The sequence below is a fragment of the Pholis gunnellus genome, assembly GCF_910591455.1.
Source record: "Pholis gunnellus genome assembly, chromosome: 4".
In the NCBI taxonomy this organism is placed as follows: Eukaryota; Metazoa; Chordata; class Actinopteri; order Perciformes; family Pholidae; genus Pholis; species Pholis gunnellus.
This window is the reverse complement of record NC_136530.1, coordinates 16,551,430-16,573,452: the sequence shown is the minus strand read 5'-3', so window position 1 is coordinate 16,573,452 and position 22,023 is coordinate 16,551,430. Positions and strand designations below refer to the sequence as shown.

The 22,023-nt window shown below is 41.7% G+C and overlaps 1 protein-coding gene across 1 annotated transcript in view; it reads left to right on the top strand.

The window, feature by feature from the left end:
- lrp8 (low density lipoprotein receptor-related protein 8, apolipoprotein e receptor) overlaps positions 1 to 20,163 on the top strand; it is a gene marked incomplete at both ends in the record, with an annotated part of 146,469 nt that extends 126,306 nt beyond the window's left edge. Inside the window, 8 exons of the mRNA XM_079157710.1 lie at positions 680 to 904; positions 1,370 to 1,488; positions 2,650 to 2,789; positions 8,403 to 8,544; positions 10,426 to 10,578; positions 12,441 to 12,833; positions 16,903 to 16,971; positions 19,862 to 20,163. Coding sequence (XP_079013836.1) covers positions 680 to 904; positions 1,370 to 1,488; positions 2,650 to 2,789; positions 8,403 to 8,544; positions 10,426 to 10,578; positions 12,441 to 12,833; positions 16,903 to 16,971; positions 19,862 to 20,163 — 1,543 coding nt within the window. The remainder of the gene's footprint in view (positions 1 to 679; positions 905 to 1,369; positions 1,489 to 2,649; positions 2,790 to 8,402; positions 8,545 to 10,425; positions 10,579 to 12,440; positions 12,834 to 16,902; positions 16,972 to 19,861) is intronic.
- Positions 20,164 to 22,023: the final 1,860 nt, after the last annotated feature.

Here is a 22,023-nt window from a genome sequence, read left to right as displayed (position 1 = left end):
ACTACCTCACCAGCCTTTAGTTAAGCTGCTTCTCCCTTCCGTACCTCTCGTCTTTATTATGGTACGGTTTGCCAAAATGTGACAACGGGGTATAAATTGGGACATTGCATTTCGCAACCTTCTAACAAGGTTGTCTTATATTGTCTTGTTTTATATCCCTATATCTATATAGTGACGATAATTATGTGCTGTACGTCTGAGGATGTTGAGGAAGGAAGGGAAAAGAGAACGGCATAAATGGGGACAGAAGATTGGACAGACAACGAGTGGACAGCAGGAGGGAAATGGAGACAGATTGAGAGGACAAGAGACAGAAAGACACAGAGGGGGAGAGGGACAAAAACAGATAAGGAGGCAGGTTGTTTTGTAAGCTGCTGATGGGAAAAAAGACCTGGAAGGTGATTCGTGGGAGGACTGCGGTTTGCTTTGGAGGTGTTAGGTTTAAGTGCCCCTGACATGGCATTATCTCGAGTAAAGAACACCTGTTCCCCAACATGTGAAACCAGGTAACAAAGGCCCGTACTACTCAAGAAAAGGACACCACCATAGACAGACAACTAGCAAAGTGCAACTTGTGTGATTGTCCCATGTCTGCCTTTTTCCGCCTCTTCCTAGATTTTTGGGTATTTCATGATTCCCACGTCGCTGACTGACACAGATCTTCTCTACCATTCAACAGTGCATACATCGACAAGGCCAGTGACTCGTCGCAGCAGCTGACTCTCATCGACTCGCTCAACTCCCCCGAAGGCCTGGCCGTCGACTGGGTCCACAAGAACATCTACTGGACCGACTCTGGCAACAAGAGCATCTCCGTCGCCACAGGAGACGGCAGGAAGAGAAAAGTGATGATAGCCACTGAGTTGAGCGAGCCGCGGGCCATCGCAGTCGATCCACACCAAGGGTGAGTGGGAGACGTTTAAGGGTGGGGGGGGGGGGGATTTTTGATGAAAGGACAAATCAAAGGCATTGAGGGAAAGGATAGGGAATGATGGAGGCAGCGGGAGTGAGAGATGGGCTGGACAAGCCTGTGGGAAAAGACAGGTTGTCTAAATCATGTTCCCAAAAGGACTCTTTTCACAACTCTACACATATACACAGATACACACGCATTTAAAAGTGGTCCAAGGTTCCAGTACCAGCAGTTTGGCACAGTATCAACTTTCCTTTAGTGACTTCAAAGCCTGTTTCAGAAGTAAAATTTGATTTTCTAGAGAAAATGAGATAGAGACTCAGACAAGGACATTGTGTGATAGAGTACAGTAGATCCGGTCGCATATTAGTTGTGTTCTAAAGATTGACGATGACATTGCACATTTCATCTGTTCATCATGTCTAACTGGTTGGTACTGAATGTGTCTTTCCGCAGGTTTATGTACTGGTCAGACTGGGGTGGTCAGGCCAAAATTGAGAAGGCTGGTATGAATGGAGTGGACCGACAAGTCCTGGTGTCCGAACACATCGAGTGGCCCAACGGAATCACCCTGGGTAAGGAGGGACAGAAAACATTCAACTTTTACCATGCGAGGCTCATTGGAGAAAAAAAACTATAAGATGATACAGGGAAGGGAGAAACAATCGGCTCTGAGAGCAGCTTTATAAACAGTTATAATGCTGATATTGCTTTTGGAGAGAGAGGAAAAAATGATTTGAGTAAATACAACACAAAGAAACAGACGACCACAGAGAGAGGGAAAGAAACAAAGAGGCAAACAGCAAGGGCTTGGAGAAGAAACCAGTCCAGGGGTGCTGCAACCCGTAAGTAGCTCTTATTGTTATAGCTCAGTTTGTGTCTGGCTCTCATCAATCAAGCCAGCGAACACCGGCCGAATTAATAAGCCCCGACGCTCTGTGCCGTCAATACCTCCCATCATCCCTTTCATCTCCCTCCGCGGCACCAGCCAATTTCTCTCAACTGCCCTTGCCTGAGGAGAAAGAGAGGCTCGCAGTTGCCACACTCTGTGGAATTGAGGTGTCACTGCATCTGTATGAAAACAAATTATTTTCTGGAGTAGGGTGAATGAGAGAGTTGGCCAGACCGCTGTGAAAGAAGGGGGGGGGGGGGGGTATTTTCCCTTGGTCATTGATTTCATACAGAGCAGCGAACAAAACAGTTGATTGTCTCAGTCAGGAGAGGTGAAGTAGTGAATGAAAATATATTTTTTTTCTGTTCTCTTTAGATGATGATGTTGAATCAGATCCTTTTTTTATAGTTTAGTCAGCTGACTTGCATATTACAAAAATATGTATAATATCTAACTATAATATGAATGTTCATGTTCACCACAGCATGACTTTGTGGTCTACAGAAGGAGCACAAAAATGTCCCGATTGATACAAGGTGATAGAATTGAAGAACGGCAAAATGTTCCTTTAACATGAGTCCAGCAAGACTAATCAATTTGCTCAAGGGCACGTATATTTTCCCCTCGCAAAGAAGTCAACCGACAATATTACAATCACATCTGTGTTCTCTCAGTGCAGGGCCTCAGCCGTCACGTCAAAGAAGATTGATGGTGTGGCTACTGAGCCATTACATTCATATACCTCTCACCCTGGGCCTTTTCTCATGCAATGACCTCTCTCCCTCCATCTCTCCCTCCTTGGTCTTGTTCTCTCTCTCTCTCTCCTCCTCCTCCATCTTCTCAGACTTGTCTAACAGGCGTCTCTACTGGGTGGACTCCAAGCTGCACCTGCTGTCGAGTGTGGATCTGAATGGGGACAACCGCAAAGTTCTGCTGTCCTCCCATCACCACCTGGGACACCCCTTCGCCCTCAGTGTGTTCGAGGTAATGAATACAGCCACAGAATCAGTCCAACCAATGGTAGCTTTTAATCTCCCAGCATGCTTGTTATTTGTTTGCAAAAGCAGCAAAGCTTACCGCACCATGCTTTTAAAAATCACCCCATTAACAACAGATAGCTTATAATTATCCCATTATCCACACCTGATGTTAGATTGATGTCCGTCCTTCAAGGTAGCTGTTGCTTCTATGTTGACTTTAGTTCAACCGACTCTGGCTGCACTCTTGCAAAGGTCTAACCTTTTCTTAAATATTAAAGGTTCTCCTAATCAGCAAAATATCCAGTCTTGTGGGGATCATAGGTTTCCACCAGCAGTCGAGTACAGTCTAACATTTTAGCATTTGTAAAGAAAAGCACAACTAAGGTATTTGCCTTAGAATATGTTTAAAATAATGTTTAGCCAGATAAGCATCTTAATCCAAGAAAATACCAGGCTCAAAAAATAATATAATAAATAAATGCAACTAGTTTTGGCAAGGGGTCGAAATCAGTTTCAAACCAGCTTGCTTGAACAGCATAAATGAAGCACAATATTAAAAGAAAACATGAAATAATGAAACCTCAAAATTTGTATTAGGCTGACTACCTTGTCTGGAGATTGACTGAGAAAAAATGAGCGCTGGAGATGTTTTAGTAGCAAGATAAACACCGAGAAGGAATCATCTTTTCAAGGGCTGACCAGTGTAGAGTCACAATAGACTGCAATCGATGGAACTAATTTAGGTTTATTTATTGAGGCAGGACTGAGTCAGTCTGTTAGAGCCCATCAAGTATAGATGATGTGGAAGGTGAAAAAGAGAAGCAGGAGAGCAGAGGAGGAGGAGGAGAGAGAGTTCAAATAGGATCGGTAGGAAGTGCGTTCTCCATTCCTCTCTTTGCTGCACACACTGAGATGATGAGAAGCAACGGGAAGAGAGCACATCCATCATGTCCAGCTGAGTGTGCCTGCATGTGTGCTCGGATATGTGTGTATGTGTTAAAAAAGAGGAAGAAAACCAACGTTTCCGGCAGGCCGTGAAAGTTCAACCCTGGAGATTAATAGCCATCAGCTCTTCTGGTCTTTGTTCTGTTCTGGTTATGATACAGACCAAATTAAAAATCCTTCAGCAGTGCAGCAGATTGTCCTTTGGAGTTTTGAGTTGTGAACTGAAACACTGCACCTTATTTAACCCATTTAATTTAGTTTGTGTCTTTTCTGGGAAATTCTCCTCAGTGGAGCTCTTTTGACTCAGGGTCTGGTTCTGTGTTAAACTGTTTACTGCATTTATTGACATGGAGGATGATGATCAAATTAAAAACCGTTCTATCATTTCAGCTGTTTTTGACCACATTCTGACAGAAAGGTAATTGAGTAGATGCATACAGACTTTTGACAGTTTTCAGGCACCCTTGAGGTGCAATGATGAATCAATTAGTTGACTTACATCATAGATAAGCTTTCAATCACCACTCATAGGCATTACTTTTTAATACATGCATACATACACAATAGCTGAGCATGTGAAAGATATGTGAGGTTTCATGAATGTGAGTTTTAAAGTGTGTTTTGTGGCCTGCTGAATGATACACAGTAAATGTCAAATGTCATTCCACTTGAGCATATCATCTGCAACCTTCAAATCAATTTGGGTGTATTAAAGTTTCTTAACACCGCAGAGGAAAGACGCAGTGTTCGTGTATCAAAGTTTGAACACGGCACCACCAAAATCACACACATACAAACCCTTCCAGTCGGTGTCCACCGCCTGCCTCGACACCAAGCCCTGAGGAAATGTAGATTGCAGAGGCATGCAGAGAGTAATGTTTCTCTTTCTCTGGCTTTTCAGTTTCATTGCATTACTTTCATCACTTTTTATCCCCTCTTAGAGGAGAATATGAGATGGGTTTGGTAATGGAAATAACCACACTGAAGCAAGAAAGAAAAACAGTGGTGCAAATGTGTTCTTTTATCATAAACTCAACAGAGGTTTTAATCAGGTTTCAAAGGCCCTGTACACCCACACAGGTGTTTTTCATTTATTCTATTTGATTAGACCTCTGCTGAGTTTGAAGGTGGGTGGAGCTATGCTGGGAATTATGCAACCACACTCAACTACAGTTGTCCCTCGCTTACAAGAAAACTAAACGGCAGTCACACCACAAAGTAGCATTCGCTCTTCCATGCAAAATAGGTGGGGCCATAAACTTTGTGACATGGTGACTATTCGCAGGACTGGTTAGAGCTAACGGTTAGCATGCTAGCCAGCCCAGCTAAGCTAGCACTAGTTGTCACAATAGCATTTTTATTTACCAGTGTACAGTTTACCAGTTTTTTTAATAAAAAGTTACCGAAGAGGTAAAATATAAGTCTCCAAGCTAGCAAGCTTGCTTACGGTCAGCTAGCAAACTCATTAGCTTGTTACTGACGAGACAATACGATCACAAAGTTTATTCAAAAGCTGTAGTTGTACCATCAATCATTGTCTCATAACTGCCAGCAAACCATTGCTCTTCTGTGGAGCCGTTTTTCCTCTGACACTGTAGATTAAATACAAGTGAATGGTGCTACACAGCTAATTAGCTACAACGCATGAATTTGTTCACCAAAGTTAATAACAAAAGCCTCCCTGAGCGGATTCTTTGATTTTGCCGATTCTATTGAAATGAATGGTTTTCACCACAAAAGTTTCATCATTTTAATCTTCTTAAATTCATTAGTCACACAGGAATCAATTAAATGAATGCGAGTGGAAGTGAATATTGACCAAAGCTTTAACAAAATAGTGAGGAAAATGTCAGTCAGGTCCAGATAAGAGGTCACATCAGCTCAAATAACTGGAACCACCTGTGTGGGTGTACCATGAGTGTGAAAAGGCTTTAATACTCTTCTGCAGCTTAGTGGAGATTAACACAAAATGTTTCCTAACACAATTTGATTCCTACACAGATTCAACACCATGCCTACATCATTTTTTCATAACTTTGGCTGATACAACAAAGAAATACAAATCAAACCCAAACGATCAAAGGCTTCAAAGGTTGAGTGGGTTGGCTTTGAATGAGCTTTCACTTCTAGTATTCTGGCATGACATCTAAGTATGAGGGAGGCACCAGAAGCACATCAGGCAGATGTGTCAGTCACAGTAAAACAGGGCCCAGCATTTGTCAGGAGGTTCTTCTGGGACAAAATCCTGACAAAATCATCAATGGCTGCCCTCCCCTCGACCCTGAGAAGACTTCATTTAGATGTAGTCCCATCACTTTAACAACTGCAGACAGACACAGACAGCTCTGACTGATATGATGCAATATCGTGTTCAGGAGAGCTTTTTTGCGTGTCTAAGTTCTAAGTGTGTGCGAAAGATCCACCTTGATCTCACGACGAAGAGCAATGACCTTCTCAGGTCTTGCATTGCAGTTTGAAGCTTTCAATGTGAGAAGAAGTGGCGGATGCAGAGACCGACGGTAGAGAAATTGAAAGAGAAAACCAGAGGCGGAGACTGACAGAGACCAAGAAAGACGTCCACAGAGACAGAAAGGCAAAGGGAGAGATGGAATGATAGATTTGAGTATTGTTTTATCAACATGGCTGATATTTGTCTTTCATTGTTTCAGCACTACTGTCATATAGGTAAAGGTTATCTGAATCTGAGTGAGGGGGAGCTGGGGGGATAGAGAGCTGAGTGAAGGATGGAAAAGGAGAAGGTGAGAGAAAGGTTACATCCGCTGATAAGCCGGCACAAATGGAGAGTGTGGATTACAGCACAGAGACACACAAACACACAGCAGACAAATCTGTGGCTGGACCCCAAGGTCGATGCCCTTTTAAAAAATACCATACAACCACAACCTGAGCCTAATGAAAAGAATGCCTTTAGGAACCATCACTGTTTCATCTTTCTGTCTCACACTCACCTCCTGAATTGTTTCTTCATCCTTTTTCTTTTTTTTTAACCTTCCTGTGATCTCAACGCCTGTGTGTTTTCTCTTGCTCCCATTTGTTGTGTTTTTCTTAATTAATGCGTGTCTGCTTAGATGTCTGCAGCTGCCATGGAAACCAAGTTGCCATTACCACTTGTGCAGCGTATGCTGTTATACTGTAGTGTCACTGAAGAGCACCGGGAGGAGGTGTTAGAGAGAGAGAGCGAGCAAGAGAAATTCAGCAGGAAAGTGAAAGATGAGAGAATGATCTCACGGGTCAGAGCTGGTAGTATTTAGTCTTTCATTTTTAGACAAGGGACTTTTACAATAGGGAGAAATAGTGACGTCGATATCTGGCCATTCTTCATCATGGATGTTGTGTAGCTGTTTAATGCCAGATTATTGCATTTGCAGCAACAGGTCCCTGTACATACTACTGTATATATGTCCTTTTAAATTTGTGTTTTCTGAAACCATCACTGTTGTATCTGTATGGTTGATTTTATGCACCAATACAAAGGTTGAGAAGAGCTCAGCTTTATGTGAATGCCCTTCCAAGGTACACTCCAAGAGGAGTCGGGATTTCTTCCAGCACAGATATAGGACAGCAATGCTAAGCTTGGACACGATTGTCATATTAAGACACTTTCAATAGCCCGTAACATGTTAAAAAAATTGACATTTAACAAACTGTAATTCAAGAAATGAACAAAGTCCTTGTGTGTGGTGCAGCTGCTACCTTAGAGAAAACTGTCCAGTCAGAGCACGGTATGTAAATTACATACTAGTGCAACACAAACACGCAGCTATTGATTCGCGAGAAGACGGAGACGGCCTTTACTTTGTAGAGCTAGGCTGTGAAGCAATTTTTGTGTAGTTGCCACAAAGGGTATTACAATTTCCATGTTTTTCATGTGACGCACACTGACCTAGAAACCGTTCTTCTAAAACACAACTATGGTTATCCACCGTGCGCTGAGAGGTTATTTTGACTCGAGTGTAAATCATCGCCAAAAGATGCTAACCCTCCTCTGTTTTATTAAATTGGTTGAATACTAATTATGATTAAAATGACTAAAAACAACAAATGGCAAATACCGCTTCCACTTTCTTCATTAGCTGAAATGCCAGATCAGTGCTGTATGCCCGATACTTTATCAAGAGAAAATGTTTTGTTTTCATCAATACCATTGTTATCACTTATCACCATCTTTAATTACTAGCTCTGACAAGGCACGGAGGGGTGCTACATTTTGACAAAATATATTTCCAAAAGTGTTATTTGCTCAGCATTAATTGATTGCCAGCATTGAGTGCTGGATGCTGTGTCAGAGAATACAGTTAAAACCACTCGCTCTTATATTGCAACATTACTTATTCAGTCCGTTGAAACGTCCTTGATTAAAATGCAACGTTTTCACCTTACTTCAATTATTAATGTTTTCGTCTTCAAACCTTTCATTTTTTTAATTTGCCTTAAATTAAAATTGTATTAAAGTTATCACAGGTTTAATTAAAACATCTCCTTAAAATCAGTCTCTGATGCCTCAAAATTTGGTCTTCAAATATTAGGTTTTTTTTCTTTTGAAACTTGATCCTTTATTCTTCCATGTTTATCAATTTAGGGGAGTGAAGGATTCAGTAGAATGTACGTTCTTATTTTTGGTTTCACTCTCTCTCTCTCTCTTTTAATCCAGGATCGCATATATTGGACGGACTTGGAGGATGAAGCGATATACAGTGTCAACCGACTGACGGGACATGATGTGGCAAAGGTGGCAGAGCACCTCAACAACCCCCTGGACCTGGTGGTGTTTCATGAACAGAGGCAGCCCAAGGGTAAGAAATGCTGCAACAATGATTTGACATGGATATTTTTGGTGTTAATTAGTTTCTACGGTGGTAACTGATAAGATGAGGAGCTACAGGTTTAGGCATTATGGGCTCTAATCATGCTTGCTCATACTAGAGCTTGGTCTAATCAAAAAGAATAAGTTAAAATGTGTATTTCAGCATTGAACTTCCTGGTAATAAAGACCTGGATTGTCCATGTACGGACCAAAGGATCCACGTATTAAACTGTAACCTGATTTGTGATTACATTGATGTTTTTACATTGTATTTTGCAGGTGTGAAAATGAACACTTGCGTGTGTGCTTGCTAGTTAAGCATATCTGTGTTTTTATCAATACATCTGTGCAACAACCACAGACATGTCAACGAAAGTGAAACCTAATTCAATCAGCTCTCTCTGCAGTCTCATCCACCGCCGCTATGTTTACACAAGCACAGTATGCACCATCGGCCAAAAGCTTCTTTTTTTTCTTTTTTACTTTTCTGCTGGCTGAGACACACTTATTATTTCATTTATTGACATGTTATTTCATTTATTGACATTTTACATTTGTTTCCAGTGAGATATTAATGACTTTATATAGTGACTCAACTGTTGCTGCTCTAGAAACAACATTCAGTTATGTCTGAATTATAACTTCTCTTCTTAATTTGTTCGTTTTTAAAATCCTATATCTTTTTAAAAACAATCATCTCATCATGTAGAATAGTAGCTCCTAGTTGTATGCTCGTCTGAACAAAACCCCAAATGGGAAAATCACTACTTAATGATTGGCTGCCACGATACACCTCCACACACGCTGGAGCCATATTTGAACGTCATCATTTTTAGACACACTTCCTCAAAAGAGCCTCTCTTCCTATCCTCTCATTGGTGTGCTATTTTTTATTTATATTTTTTTCCCATCCAGCTGTGCTTTGAAGCCTATGTTTGATATTTGAGTTCTTATTCTAGACCTAAGGGAGGCAGTACAGAGGAGGAGCAGGGGAATACTGAAGCTATTGCAAATTGAAAAGGCCATAATTTAAAAGAAATGTTATCTCTCTCTCTCCTGTCTTCTACTTCTTTTTCCTCCATGCTCTGTTATATCCCTCCTTGTCATCTTTTTTATTTTTTTATTTTGCTTGTGCTTTTATTCATCTCCCTTCCTGTTCTTGGATTTCTTTCCTGTTTCACTCTTCTACTCTCATCATCCACCTTTCTGCCCCTTTCTCTCCTCAGCATAGAATGTTTTGAGATAATGTGTCATGGCATTTCAAAGACTTGCTTTTACCCAAAGAGCCTCATTTCTTTTTAATAAGGAAGGCGCGGATTAAAGATATTTGGAGTTTCGTTTAGACAGCTGTTCATATTACATACTTGATATGTTGAGATATTGTACACCACGCACAAACCTATTCCCAGTTTATTAAAATCTCACTGTGTGTCGTGAGTGATGTGTCTGATTTCCCTGATGGCTGATGATTCCTCTGATGTGCTGCTTTTTAAAACTGCGCACAAGTCAGGAGGCAGAATCGACCGCAACTTGACCTATTTCTGGTGCTTCCCCACATGACAAGAGTAGCAATATTTTTCCATAACATTGAGTCTTCGGGTTGGGAAAATACTTGTATATGTTTCATTTGAGTGCAGAGATTAAAAAAAAGAAAGTTTAGACACTTTTGCCAAAACCTTCGCATCTCTTCACTGGGCCTGAAAAAAGGTTTTCAATGCACAGTTTTCAATAGAGATGTAAGTGTGCAAAATATGTAAAGCAAAATAATATTTTTTTAAATAATTTCATCCATTTGTCATGAAAAATGTACAAACTCCTATTTGCCCAAATCGTTTTTAATCCTCTTTTTATTTCTCTTTTGTTCCTCAAGCTCCAGATACCTGCAACATGGGCAGTCTGCCCAACGGTGGCTGTGAATACCTCTGTCTGAAGGCCCCGCAGATCACAGACCACTCTCCCAAGTACACCTGTGCCTGTCCCGATGGCATGGAGCTGGGACCAGACATGAGGCGCTGTGCTATGGGTAAGTCGGTCACACTCTGAAAACCGATAAATCAGAGGAGTTCAGCAGCACACTTAATTAAAAGGATTGTGCTGAGGAATGTCACATGAAGTCTACATTGCTGCAATCACGGTGACATGATGGAGTGCCAGGCCATGCCGATTTTAAACTAGTTTCACTCTCTTAACACTGCTAAAAGGAGTCCACCACATAGTTAATACATATTTTTAAATACATATTTACCTTTTAAACTATTCAGTATTTTGATGGAATTCAACCTTATTCATGGATGGCCATTACAGGCTGAATGAAATGTTTATAGGTTATTTCTTTGGTTTTGTAGGATGAGTTAAATCTTGGCATTACATTACAGTCATTTGGCAGACGCTTTTATCCAAAGCATGTCATTCCAAATATGATTTAGGTTCTGCTCTCACCACAGCTAGACCAACTCATTTCTTTATAGGTTTCAGTGCTAGAGTTGTAGCTTTCCATACTGGTATTCCCACGTGTGTCCCTCATCCTGAAGTGTAACATTTCAGGAGAAAAAATTGTCAGTAAATGCAGAAATCATTAAATACAAAAACAAATATGAAAACTATATTCATACTATTGGGGAATTTGTCTGCTCTTATTCACAATAAATCTTTTAGATTCCCATTCATTGGTCTTAAATCATAAAAGGCTATTGACTATTACAGCTTCTATCCAAATCCAGTAGTCTCCACCATCAGCTTTCAACAATGCAGAATATTCAAACCTGATTGTATTAATTATGATTGATTCAAAAGCCCAAGAGGATTAGATACCTGTGCTTAATGTAACGCTACACCTCCATTATTTCCCCGACCTTATTTCCCCCCCACTCAGCCAGTCCCCAGCCTGTACACTCACCACATTTGTGATGTTGTTGTCCTTAATAGACCTGCGCTGTTTTGCATTTCATGTTTGAACAGGAGCAGAGAAAGAGAGATGATGATGATGTATGTAGGCCACCATTCAGGGAATCCCTCTGAGAAAGGACGGGAGAGGGAACATGGCTTTTGAGTGTGCAGAGAGCAAGAGAGAGAGAGACAATGTTTGCACTGACAACTTTTGGACTTCCTAATGCAGTACAAATATTTCTGCTGAGCTCTTATTAAGTTTTGATAAAATGCCCCCTTTTATTATGTTCCTCTTGCTCTCTGCTTTATGTTTCTGTCTATTTTAGGGCAAATCCTTATCAGTTTTGCAGCTATAAAACCCTAAATGCATTTGGATTTGTCAAATCACTATCACTAATAACAATTTTGATAATGGTTGTCAAATGACACAAATAGAAAGGTATCAATGGTGACCTGTTTAAATGTGTCATCATATCATAACATTCTCCCTATGCCACATAGTTTATCATTACTGTCCAATGAAAAAATACAAATATAACTTTTTAAAAAAGGTGGTGAAAGTGATTGCTTTGTCTTAGACGGGAAAGGTATTATCAGCAATAATTCACCATAATATTACATACAATAATGTAATTGTTCTAAAATATATATTATCCAAGTGAATGATTCTAAGCACAACGGAAAAGAGTTTTGAAGTGTACGAGTTTGGTCTATGTAATGCGTAACAGCAGAATTCCGTTGATTGCTTTGAACATCAGTTTGATTTACGTACAGGAATAAAAATATCCTGTTAATTATTTAAGCCTCATCACCCTGCTCTTTTTAAAACTCCGGGGAGTTGAGAGCATGATATAATAGTTTAATTTCCCATTACTTGCTGTGTATTGAAGCACCCAGCCAAAATACTACAACTGTTGTTGTCAACATACTTGCCAGCTGTAAGCGTCTTCAAGTAATATCCCAACTACTTATGATTATTGTCCTGTTTCTCTAATGCAGTTCGACCCAGAACAACCACAACGGCTGCTCCAACCACCACCACCACCACTGCAACTCTCACCACAACCACTGCAACAACCACGACAACTGGCACAACGGTTACCACCACCACGACTCGCCCAACCACCACCGCCACCGCGACCGTAAGCTCCACCACCACCTCTGCTGCTACGACGCTCAGGCCCACAACCAGACGCCTGACGACACATGCCGCTCCTAAGACCCCCAGAAGAACCTCTACAGAGCAGCCTCGGACCCCCACTGCCATGAGCACACAGACGACCAGTTTCAGCAGCACACGTCAGACGTCCACATCCACACACACACCCCTGTTGGGCCCAGTGGCCCCCAACAGCATTCAGAGAGAGAGCAACGCCAACCTCTCCCACAGAGGTAAGGAGCATGGTGAGCAGGGTTCGTGCATAAGAATGTGAGTTTGTGTGAAGTACAGTGTGTGTGTGTGTGTGTGTGTGTGTGTTCTTCCGTGATTGTAATGCTCCGCTGCCACCACTACTGCTACCACCCGCCATTAAAACAGCAGGGAGCTGAAAACCACTACTTACATCAGTTTTCCTCCTCTCTCTGCCTTCGCTTCCCCTTCGTTTCTCTGTCTGACCATCTGTCGATCTATTTTACGTCCTTTTTCCCTCTCTGCTTTTCTCTCCCACACACACACACACACACATACACACTATACTCACAAGTGTATCTCTCGGTCTGCTTGTTGTCGGTCCCCCATGAGCAGTGTGTAACAGAGCTGTCAGAGCTAACAAACGACAGTCCCCTCCATTCTCACCTCACACCTCTCATAACTCATCCTCACTTTCTGACAGCCTCTCTCACTCTCTTTGTCTTTTTTTTCTCCCTCCGTCTTTCTCTCTGCTCCTCTCCTTCGTACTCGCTCCCTGAGACTGGCTGAGTTCCTCGTTCTCGCACCAATTGTAGCTTTCCGGGCCTAAAAAAAATACCACTTTACAGTTTGTAGTTCCAGACAAATAATGACAGCAGTTTATAAAAGCAGAAACAATGCTTTACAACGTCACGCTAAAGTCTTCAATTGTATTTTGAAGTAAGGAGGAATCCTTGCTAGATAGAGCAACATTGATAAACCACTGTGCTGCACAGCACATGCTACAGTGTGGTTTTGTTGCAGAAATCTATTTCAGTTTGAATTATTTTGGCCATTGCTACTTAGACATTTACATGATATATATATATATATATATATATATATATATATATAAATATATTAGTAACTGTCAAACTGCAGACACAATTGTCCTCAAGTCCTTTTTTACATTATAACAATAGAAAAATAACAAAACAAAAATCTTCCTCTACTTTTTATTGAAAGAAAGTGTCTTAAACATGCGGATGTGTGCATTGTCTTTGTATATTCTACTCGCTGTAATGCCATTGCATCACTCTTTTCAGACTGAAATGGGAGACTAACAGTAAAACAATGTCCAGAATTGATTCACACTAACACACTCAAGAAGAACCTTTAGTTACTGCCTTATACTTTAGTGACACGGCCTACTGCTCAGTACATGATTAAAGATGTAATAGAAGAAGGAGAAGAAAGTTAAAGAAAATGTGGTTGGCAAGTGAGAAAGTTTGCAAGCTGCTCAAATTTGACAATATTGCGTTTACATCAGAGACATTTCTCATTATATTGAGAAATTATCGGAAGCAAGGTGTGAGATTGAAAAAGCTAGACGGAGGGGGAAGGAGAAAGGAAGTGTGATAGAAGTGGGTTTGAGAGTTGGAGGAAGAGTTAGAGACATAGGGAGAATGGGGAAATGAATTAGATAAAAGAGCGAGGAGTAAAAGCTAACGATCGTCAAATGAGAAGGTGCAGTGAGAGACAATTAAGAGGCCAGAGAGGAAAAAGAATGAACAGAGCACTAAAGGGAACATGACAGTCCAGCACTTGGACAGGGAGGATGGGAGTTATGGAATTATTCACTGTTGGTGAGGGAAAACAGCATTTACAGGGATGGGAAAAGAGGCAGGAGAGAGAAGTGATTTTCTGGGACTTAAAGAGAATGGCAGCTACAGCTAGTCTCACCACTTTGGGGGCCTGGGTTTCTCAGAGTTACTAAGAAGCATGTTTCCTCTACTCTCTGAAGTTGTCAGCCTCCTCACCACACCACACGTGCTCCAGATAAGAGGTGGAGCAGCAGACACGGCTGAGAAAATGGGGCATGAGCAAGACGCGTCTCCCAACCCACAGGCCATGTGTAATATTTTTCAACTCAGTGCACACTGTCTAGTGTGCCGGCATCAGCTGTGCGGCGCTGAAGCTGAAGCATAGAGGAGCGAGGAAGAACCAGATGCTTTAAGGAAAAAAATACAAACCACAGCTGGTACACAAAGCCCAAATGCATCTATGCTCTTACAAATTTGAACCTTTACTCTTGATGCCAGTATTCATCAATCTTTCTGCCGCATTGGACAAGACTACAACATGCTGTCTCCCTGTTAAAAGGATAGGTGCTCATGTGAACACTGAAACAGGTTTTGCTCGCTGTTCCTATTGGAACTAAAGAGATCCCTTCCTAATGTGCTGTCAATGTAAGCGGGCAAAATCCACTTATGTATCCCAAGCTTTATCTGACGTTAATAAAAGGCTTGCAGCAGTCTGAGACACATCAAGTGAGTGTTTTTTTAAAGTTGTTAATTAGCAAATTCCCTGTTTGTGTTTATATCCCTCCACCGCAGGTCAGCATGAAAACATTGTCTGTAGAAACAAAATTATTTAATTCAATTAATGAGTAAGACTGCCGAAGCTCTGTATTAGCTTCAGAAGAACTCGGAGCATGTGGACTGTGGATTTTGTCACCCATCACTTACATGTACATTGTAGGCATGTTAGGTGAGGATGTTTAAATGGCCAGTATAAACAGGAGGAATGATAACAGTAAGCAGTTTTAACGCATGCGAGTATTGTTTTAAGGCCGACTTGGGGGAAAGTTAACCTGTCCTTTCATTTTGGCCGCTTTAACCGAGACCTCAGATTGATTTTCCCTTTGATGGCTGTCCTTTTTGAGGGCAAACATGACATTTGAAATGAAATAAACTTGCAAGATAATCAAAACCATAGAAATATGTTATTAAGATTTGACTAGCTGTGTATGCAATTCATATTTACATTATTATATGTTGACTTTATCTGTTATCTACTGTAGGTTACCTACACAGTATGATAGGGTAATATTTAAAGGAGCCATATATAGGGATATAAATAGGTACATTTTCATTGAGGCAAACAGCAAATTCTTTTTGAACTTAAAATCCCTCCAGCATTAATAGTCTTAATGAAATTGAGACTTTTTTTTCTTTCTATTTTTTCTGACTTTCTCACTTTCTCTCTCTATGCCTTCAATTTCCAAGACTGCTGCTTTCACAACTGCTGCTTTAATAAGATTCTATTAATCCGCCTTTTAGAGTCTTAGGACCCATTGGATGTCACTCATACTTTAAGAAAGCCCAATTCACCTCTGCTGACTCAGGACTCAGACGCTCCACTGCTCACTCAGAAGTCGAATCACCTGCTGTGCCTCTTGATGTTACAGTCTTTGTGTGTGTGTGTGTGTGTGTGTGTGTGTGTGTGTGTGTGTGTGTGTGTGCATTTATCTAAATGCAATTTTTCCTCTATATGATTGTATTTATGAGAGAAAGTATCTCCTAATTGTATGTCCCATCCGTCACCTCCCATCTGTGCCTTTTCTGTGCATACAGCGACACAGAGTCTCTTTCTAAATGAGCCAATCAGTATGCAGGGCCAGCGCTGTGATCTTCTCTGTTAATCTTTCCTCACTAGACTTCATTATAACCATCTGATCACACTTTGGCTAATGGCTAGCCTGCTGCTAATGGGAGGGTTGGGAGCAGGATTAATGTCACGCTGCTCACCGACCTGTTGGGGTGAGAGTTGAAGGGGAGTAAGGCTACAAGGCATGTCTAGGATAAATGCATACTGTGTTGCATTGTGACGCAATATGAAGACATGCTGTAGAAAAAGAGTGACTTGGAACACAAAGCTGCGTGTTGAAATTCACTCTCAAGGTCAGTCAACTATCCACCATGTTTCAGTCCTCCACTGAAAGATGCTTCCTAAATATAAATGTATTTTAGTTTTTAGTACAAATTCTGATGCATTACCTCCTGGAATTGCATTTGTCTCGTCTTGTATTGAAACGCATCTCATTTGCATTTGTATGGCATCCTGGTATAATTCATCTGCATTTCATTTGCACACGCTGTTTTTAAAAACAGCCAGTCAGCAGTCCAAAAATCCGATTGATTCGCTGCCCTTATATTATGCAAATACGTTGTTTTTTTTTACCAGCATGATGCTTCAAACTTGTGTTTCTCTCTCTAGCAACGCCTTTGGGAAGGGTATTGCGTAACACAACCTTTTGCTTAGTTTTATTTTTCTTTCTCTTCTTCATCTCAGCTGCGAATGATCACTACCTCATAGGTAACAACATCACTGTAGCTGTCCTGGGGATAGTCATTCCTATCGGTGAGTACTCTTTACTTTCTCGCTGTGTTGCCTTTGCTTTCTGCCCGCCTGCTTCTCCCTCCTCGCTTCTCCGTCTCTGCTTGTCGCTCCAGTCCTGCACGTTGAGTGTGAATGTGTGTTTCTATTGGTCTGGCTGCATGTGTGTGAGACTGGGTTTGTTTGAGAGTTTGTACTCTGATTAAAATTTGTATATTTCAGATTTAACAGCTACAATTTGTGTCTTTTGAACGTGTCATCTGTCGGTTTCAGCTGAGCACAAAATGACTGTTTAGTGATTGAGGAAATGTAGTGAGCTGTAGTATTATCCAACAATAGCCTCCTTGCCTACGGCTAGAAAAGGCCATTATGGGCCAGTAAGCTTGTCAGCCAGCGATGGCCAATCCTTTGTAATGTGCACATTATGTCATTATTAATGAGATCTGAGCAAATGGGGAAATTCAGTTCATGTTTTGTCATCACATTTGACCAGCTGTTATAGCATTAAGCTCATGTTCCCACTCTGATCATACAGTATGCTCACACTGCAATCAGTCCACCTATTTGACCGACCCAGTGGACTGACAGCGGGTCACACGGTTTCTGGAATCTGATTTTGAACAGGAGGAAAAGGGGCATAATGCGATAAAATTGTGTTTTCGTCTTGGTAGCCGTGGAAATCTTGACCTGGGAAATAACAATTTTGTCGGTGAAGCGTAGAAGAAACAATATTAGGCCACCGTACTACAATTCAACTAGCATAAGAGAATGCAAGTTCAAACCAGCTTAGTAAAGCCAATCTATTCTATTAGCTTTAATTTAAATGATAATCTAATTTTATGGAAATATGTAATACTTTCATGCATAACCTAACCGAGAAATCAGCTGAATGTGCAAATGACCTCATGGTAGCAGCATATGTCGCTAATTGCGATCTCTTTCATCCCTAATATTGAATACTTTGATAAATTATGGGAGCTCCAAAACATCATAAAGCAATTTTTTTTTCTCTTTTCATTCCCGACGATCGAGATATCAGCTTATTAAAACTACCCCGGAGACCGTTAACCCTTTCCACATCATCTCTCATTCTGTCCTCGTGCCATTCATTGCAGCCATAAATCCCCCCATTCTGCCTTTTGTTTGGCAGCTTTGAAACGTTAATTATTGTTGGAGGTCCACAAGGGCCGGATTTCTGCACCCCAGTTCTCCGCTCACATCCGTTAATGCACCACGCCCACCCACAGCTCCACAAGGGGAAACGGCAACAATGATTATCGGTATTTAGCCAAAGTCAGGCTGTTGTCTCGCTCTCTAATTGGAGTGAAATTTTTCTAAATGAGACAAGAGCTGGTGTTTTCTTCTTTTTTTTTTTAAACCATTGAGCATTTAGAGAAGAACAAAGGATGATCTGGGGTTTCCAGCCCAGTCACACAGGGATCTCAAGTGCCTATCCAACAAAAGAGCAATTAGATGGGGCTTCCACAGGGGATGCAGACACATCTACGGACGATGCCATACACACAAAAACACACTCACACACTTGTTTTATCGCTCCTCGTTGACACACCTCTGGCTTGGCTGTTGGTCTCTACACACATAGACTCATACATTAAGTAGACACACACACACACACACACACACAGGTCCTAAAGGGCAGCTAGGCAGTCATGCTGATATGGTAATGAGAAGAGAGAGACAGAGCTTATCTCTTAAAATTCTCCAATCCCCCTTTGCCTCTCATCCTCTTCCCCTTTCCATTCGTCTTTCATTATTCCACCCAAAAACACCAGAGTCCGACAGTCTGCAGATTGTGTTTGATTTCTTCCCCCAGGCTAGTGCAAAAATATAAATCATAGCCCAACTGTACCACAAGATGACAGTTAAGTAACCTTGCAGGGCTTTGATTTGTAAAAAAAAAAAAAAATCACTTCCTTCAGGACCTGAATACTACAGGATTCGATGGTGGTTCAGTCATTGTGTACGCATGTACTTGTGTTTGAGTGTGTGGATGTGGGGTGTGTGATGATGCATGCAGGCATTCATCGTTGCTAATTGTGCACGTGCATTCATATTTATGTGTTTTGATCATTCTGTAAGATTGAGACTTCATAGGAATGTAATAGAATGTATGTATACAATATGAAGGCTCATTGTCCTCAAAAGTATATGGATTTTCTATTTAAATAGTAGATGGATGGATATACAGGGTTTCCCACAGCCACAGTGGTTATCCTGTCTTGTCCTGTGATCAATTAAGTTTTTAGATGAATGCCTAAACAATGGCCTCACCTATTAAACATATAGCATTGGCTGTGTGAAATACCCCCTTTGCTCCTCGTGTTGGTGTTTTATTTCAGACCCAACTTTCACTAATGTTCACAGAGGTGGTCTTTTTTCCTGGCACGGTGGCCCACTTCCAATGTAAAACACGGTGGATAATCCTAAACGGATTTCCACAAGGATTGGATGTCCTCTGCAAGATGACGCTGATCACTGCAGTTTAGCAACAGTAAATAAAGTCTTGTGGCGAGCAACGTTGAGCATATTTGCTGCATATTGGAGAGTAAAGAGTCTTTTTACATACTTTTACCTTGAATACATTACAAACAAAACATGTTCAAATATTTTAAACAACAAAATGAACACAAATGAATTCCTAGTTAGTGTGTGGAAGTCCACCATCTTTTTCCTCTTGATCTGATTCCCCTACGAACCTGTCTCACAGGTGTGCATTAGATTATGTGCAATTTTGAAAAATAAAGGCAGAGAACAATGAGCCCTCAGTGCATAAAGGAAAGTGTGTGAGGTGTGTTTGTATGTGTGAGTGCTTAAAGCGCTGCTCTGTGTCCCCTGGGCTGTGTTAACGCTCCCGCCGTGTGTTGTTGTTGTTGTGTGTGTTAAACACATGCAGTCCCTATCCTTGCCACAGTGGTCATCGGATTACTCTGCACCGGCGGATACCTGATTTGGCGCAACTGGCGGCGCAAGAACACCAAGAGCATGAACTTCGACAACCCGGTTTACCGCAAAACCACGGAGGACGACGACGACGAAATCCACATCGGGCGACACAGCGAGTCCATTGGTCACGTGTATCCAGCAGTGAGTGGCAGCCACAGTCAGCCGTTCATAGCGCTTCCTCTAGGGGGCGGTGTCACAGACAGCAACTCTCACTGGTACTCGGGGGCGCCGATGCTCTCCAGCAGCAAATGAGAGGCGCTGCAGAGGAAAGGAAGGAGTTTGGAATATTTGGGGTGTGGGAGGATGAGCGGGGTTTGTAAAAGCCTGTTTGTTGCACATGCAGGCCTGGCGGAAAGAAGGAACAGGCTTGCACACTCCCACAATCTCACACATCATTTTTGCAGTGATCACTGAAAACACTAATCATACACACACACACACACACACACACACACACACACACACACAGGCCCTTCACTAGTACATTATGTTCACATTTATTTCACCTACATGATCATAATCATACAGTGCATTCGTTTATCACCATCGCTTCTTTGTTGCCAACCAGCCGTTGTGTTCGTTTGTCTGATTATTGGCGTGTTTGTTCTGTTACTGGTCGACACGTTTGTTTACGAGGCCGCCGTTTCTTGACGAAACTCCTTACACAGACGCATATCATCCTTGTTTGCAGAAGCAGCTGGTGCGAGAAAAAAAAAATCTTAATTTCTCAACACGGTCACTAGGCAACAGAAAATATGTGCCACACGGTAGCAGCCTTGTCAGAGAGGAATTTTGTGGATGTTTCTTTTGTTACGTTTGCTGCTAAACATGATAACAAAGGGTCATTCAGAAATTAGAGGGGCTTAAATGATTTTGCTGCTGTCTTGATGCAGTGCAGCTATGAAAAATAGAGATGCATGATGGGGGGGGGGGGGCGTTTGATTTCTTAGAATAAAATGATTTTAGCGTTGGGTGAGGAGAAAGAGGACTATAGCTCTATCGTCCCCTCAGACAGCTGAGCACCGGACCAGACCATTCTGCAAATAAATTGGATTTTTGAGTGCATAGTAACATCATGGCATTGCCCTTACAGTGAGTTGATTTTATTTTGTTGTTACAGTGTAAATAAGACACGGAGCTCAACAAAGGGAGCGCAAATCAGAACCAAGGACAGTCCAAACTAATGTTGTGTCTTCAGTGCAGTTGCAGAAACCATGAATGTCCACATCTCATGTGTTGCAGACTGCACTGTTTTGAGAATCACTTATTAGGGCATCAAGCTGCATTTTTTTTTTCTGCATGTCTCCGGAAACAATGCCAGAGCTGCGATTGGCGCAGAAATGCACTTAAATGTCTTGAACACTTATGACATGTATTGAATACATTTGTTGTTTTAGGTATCGGAAAGCCAGCGGGGAAGGACGGCCAAAAAGGATTATAGGGGGTTGGGAGTCTGGTGCTTTGATCGGTTGGCATGGTAACACAGATTGCTTTGTGTTGCTCCAGTGAGAAAGGAGGCAAAGAATTCTGGGAATCATTGGCATGATGTCAGGCTGGAGACACACACACACACACACAGGAAACAGGTGCACGACTGAGTCATATTAAGATTCAAGGTCGAATTAACAACCACCCTCGGTGAGGGAACCCTACTCTCTCTCTCTCTGGTCTCTGTTTTATTATCTGCACAAACCTATTTTATTGCCTTTTAATTTTTTGTACTTGTTTTCTTCGTCTCCTGTCCTCCTCTTTCCTTTTTTCCTTTTGTGGCACTGTGGCAACTCAGACAGCCAGAGAAATCAGGCTGGCATTATGTGGGCCAGACATCTGAAGCCGTAGGCAAGCATCCTACATTCCTTGCATAGGAGCATCCAGAGAAGGAGGGAATGATGGGGCGGGGGGGGGGGGGATTAAAAAGTGGAGAGGAGGAAGGTCAGAGAGAGGAGCGTGGACCGCAAGAAAGAGCAGGAGAATGGATTCTATATGAACCTGCCATTTCTGTTCTGGGTGCCGTTTAGACTTGAATCTCTTTTTGTTTTTTCCTGATGTCTTTCTTTATTCCCTGTCCATCATGCTACTGTTTTCTTTTTGTGTGTCTCACTTCTCTCTCTC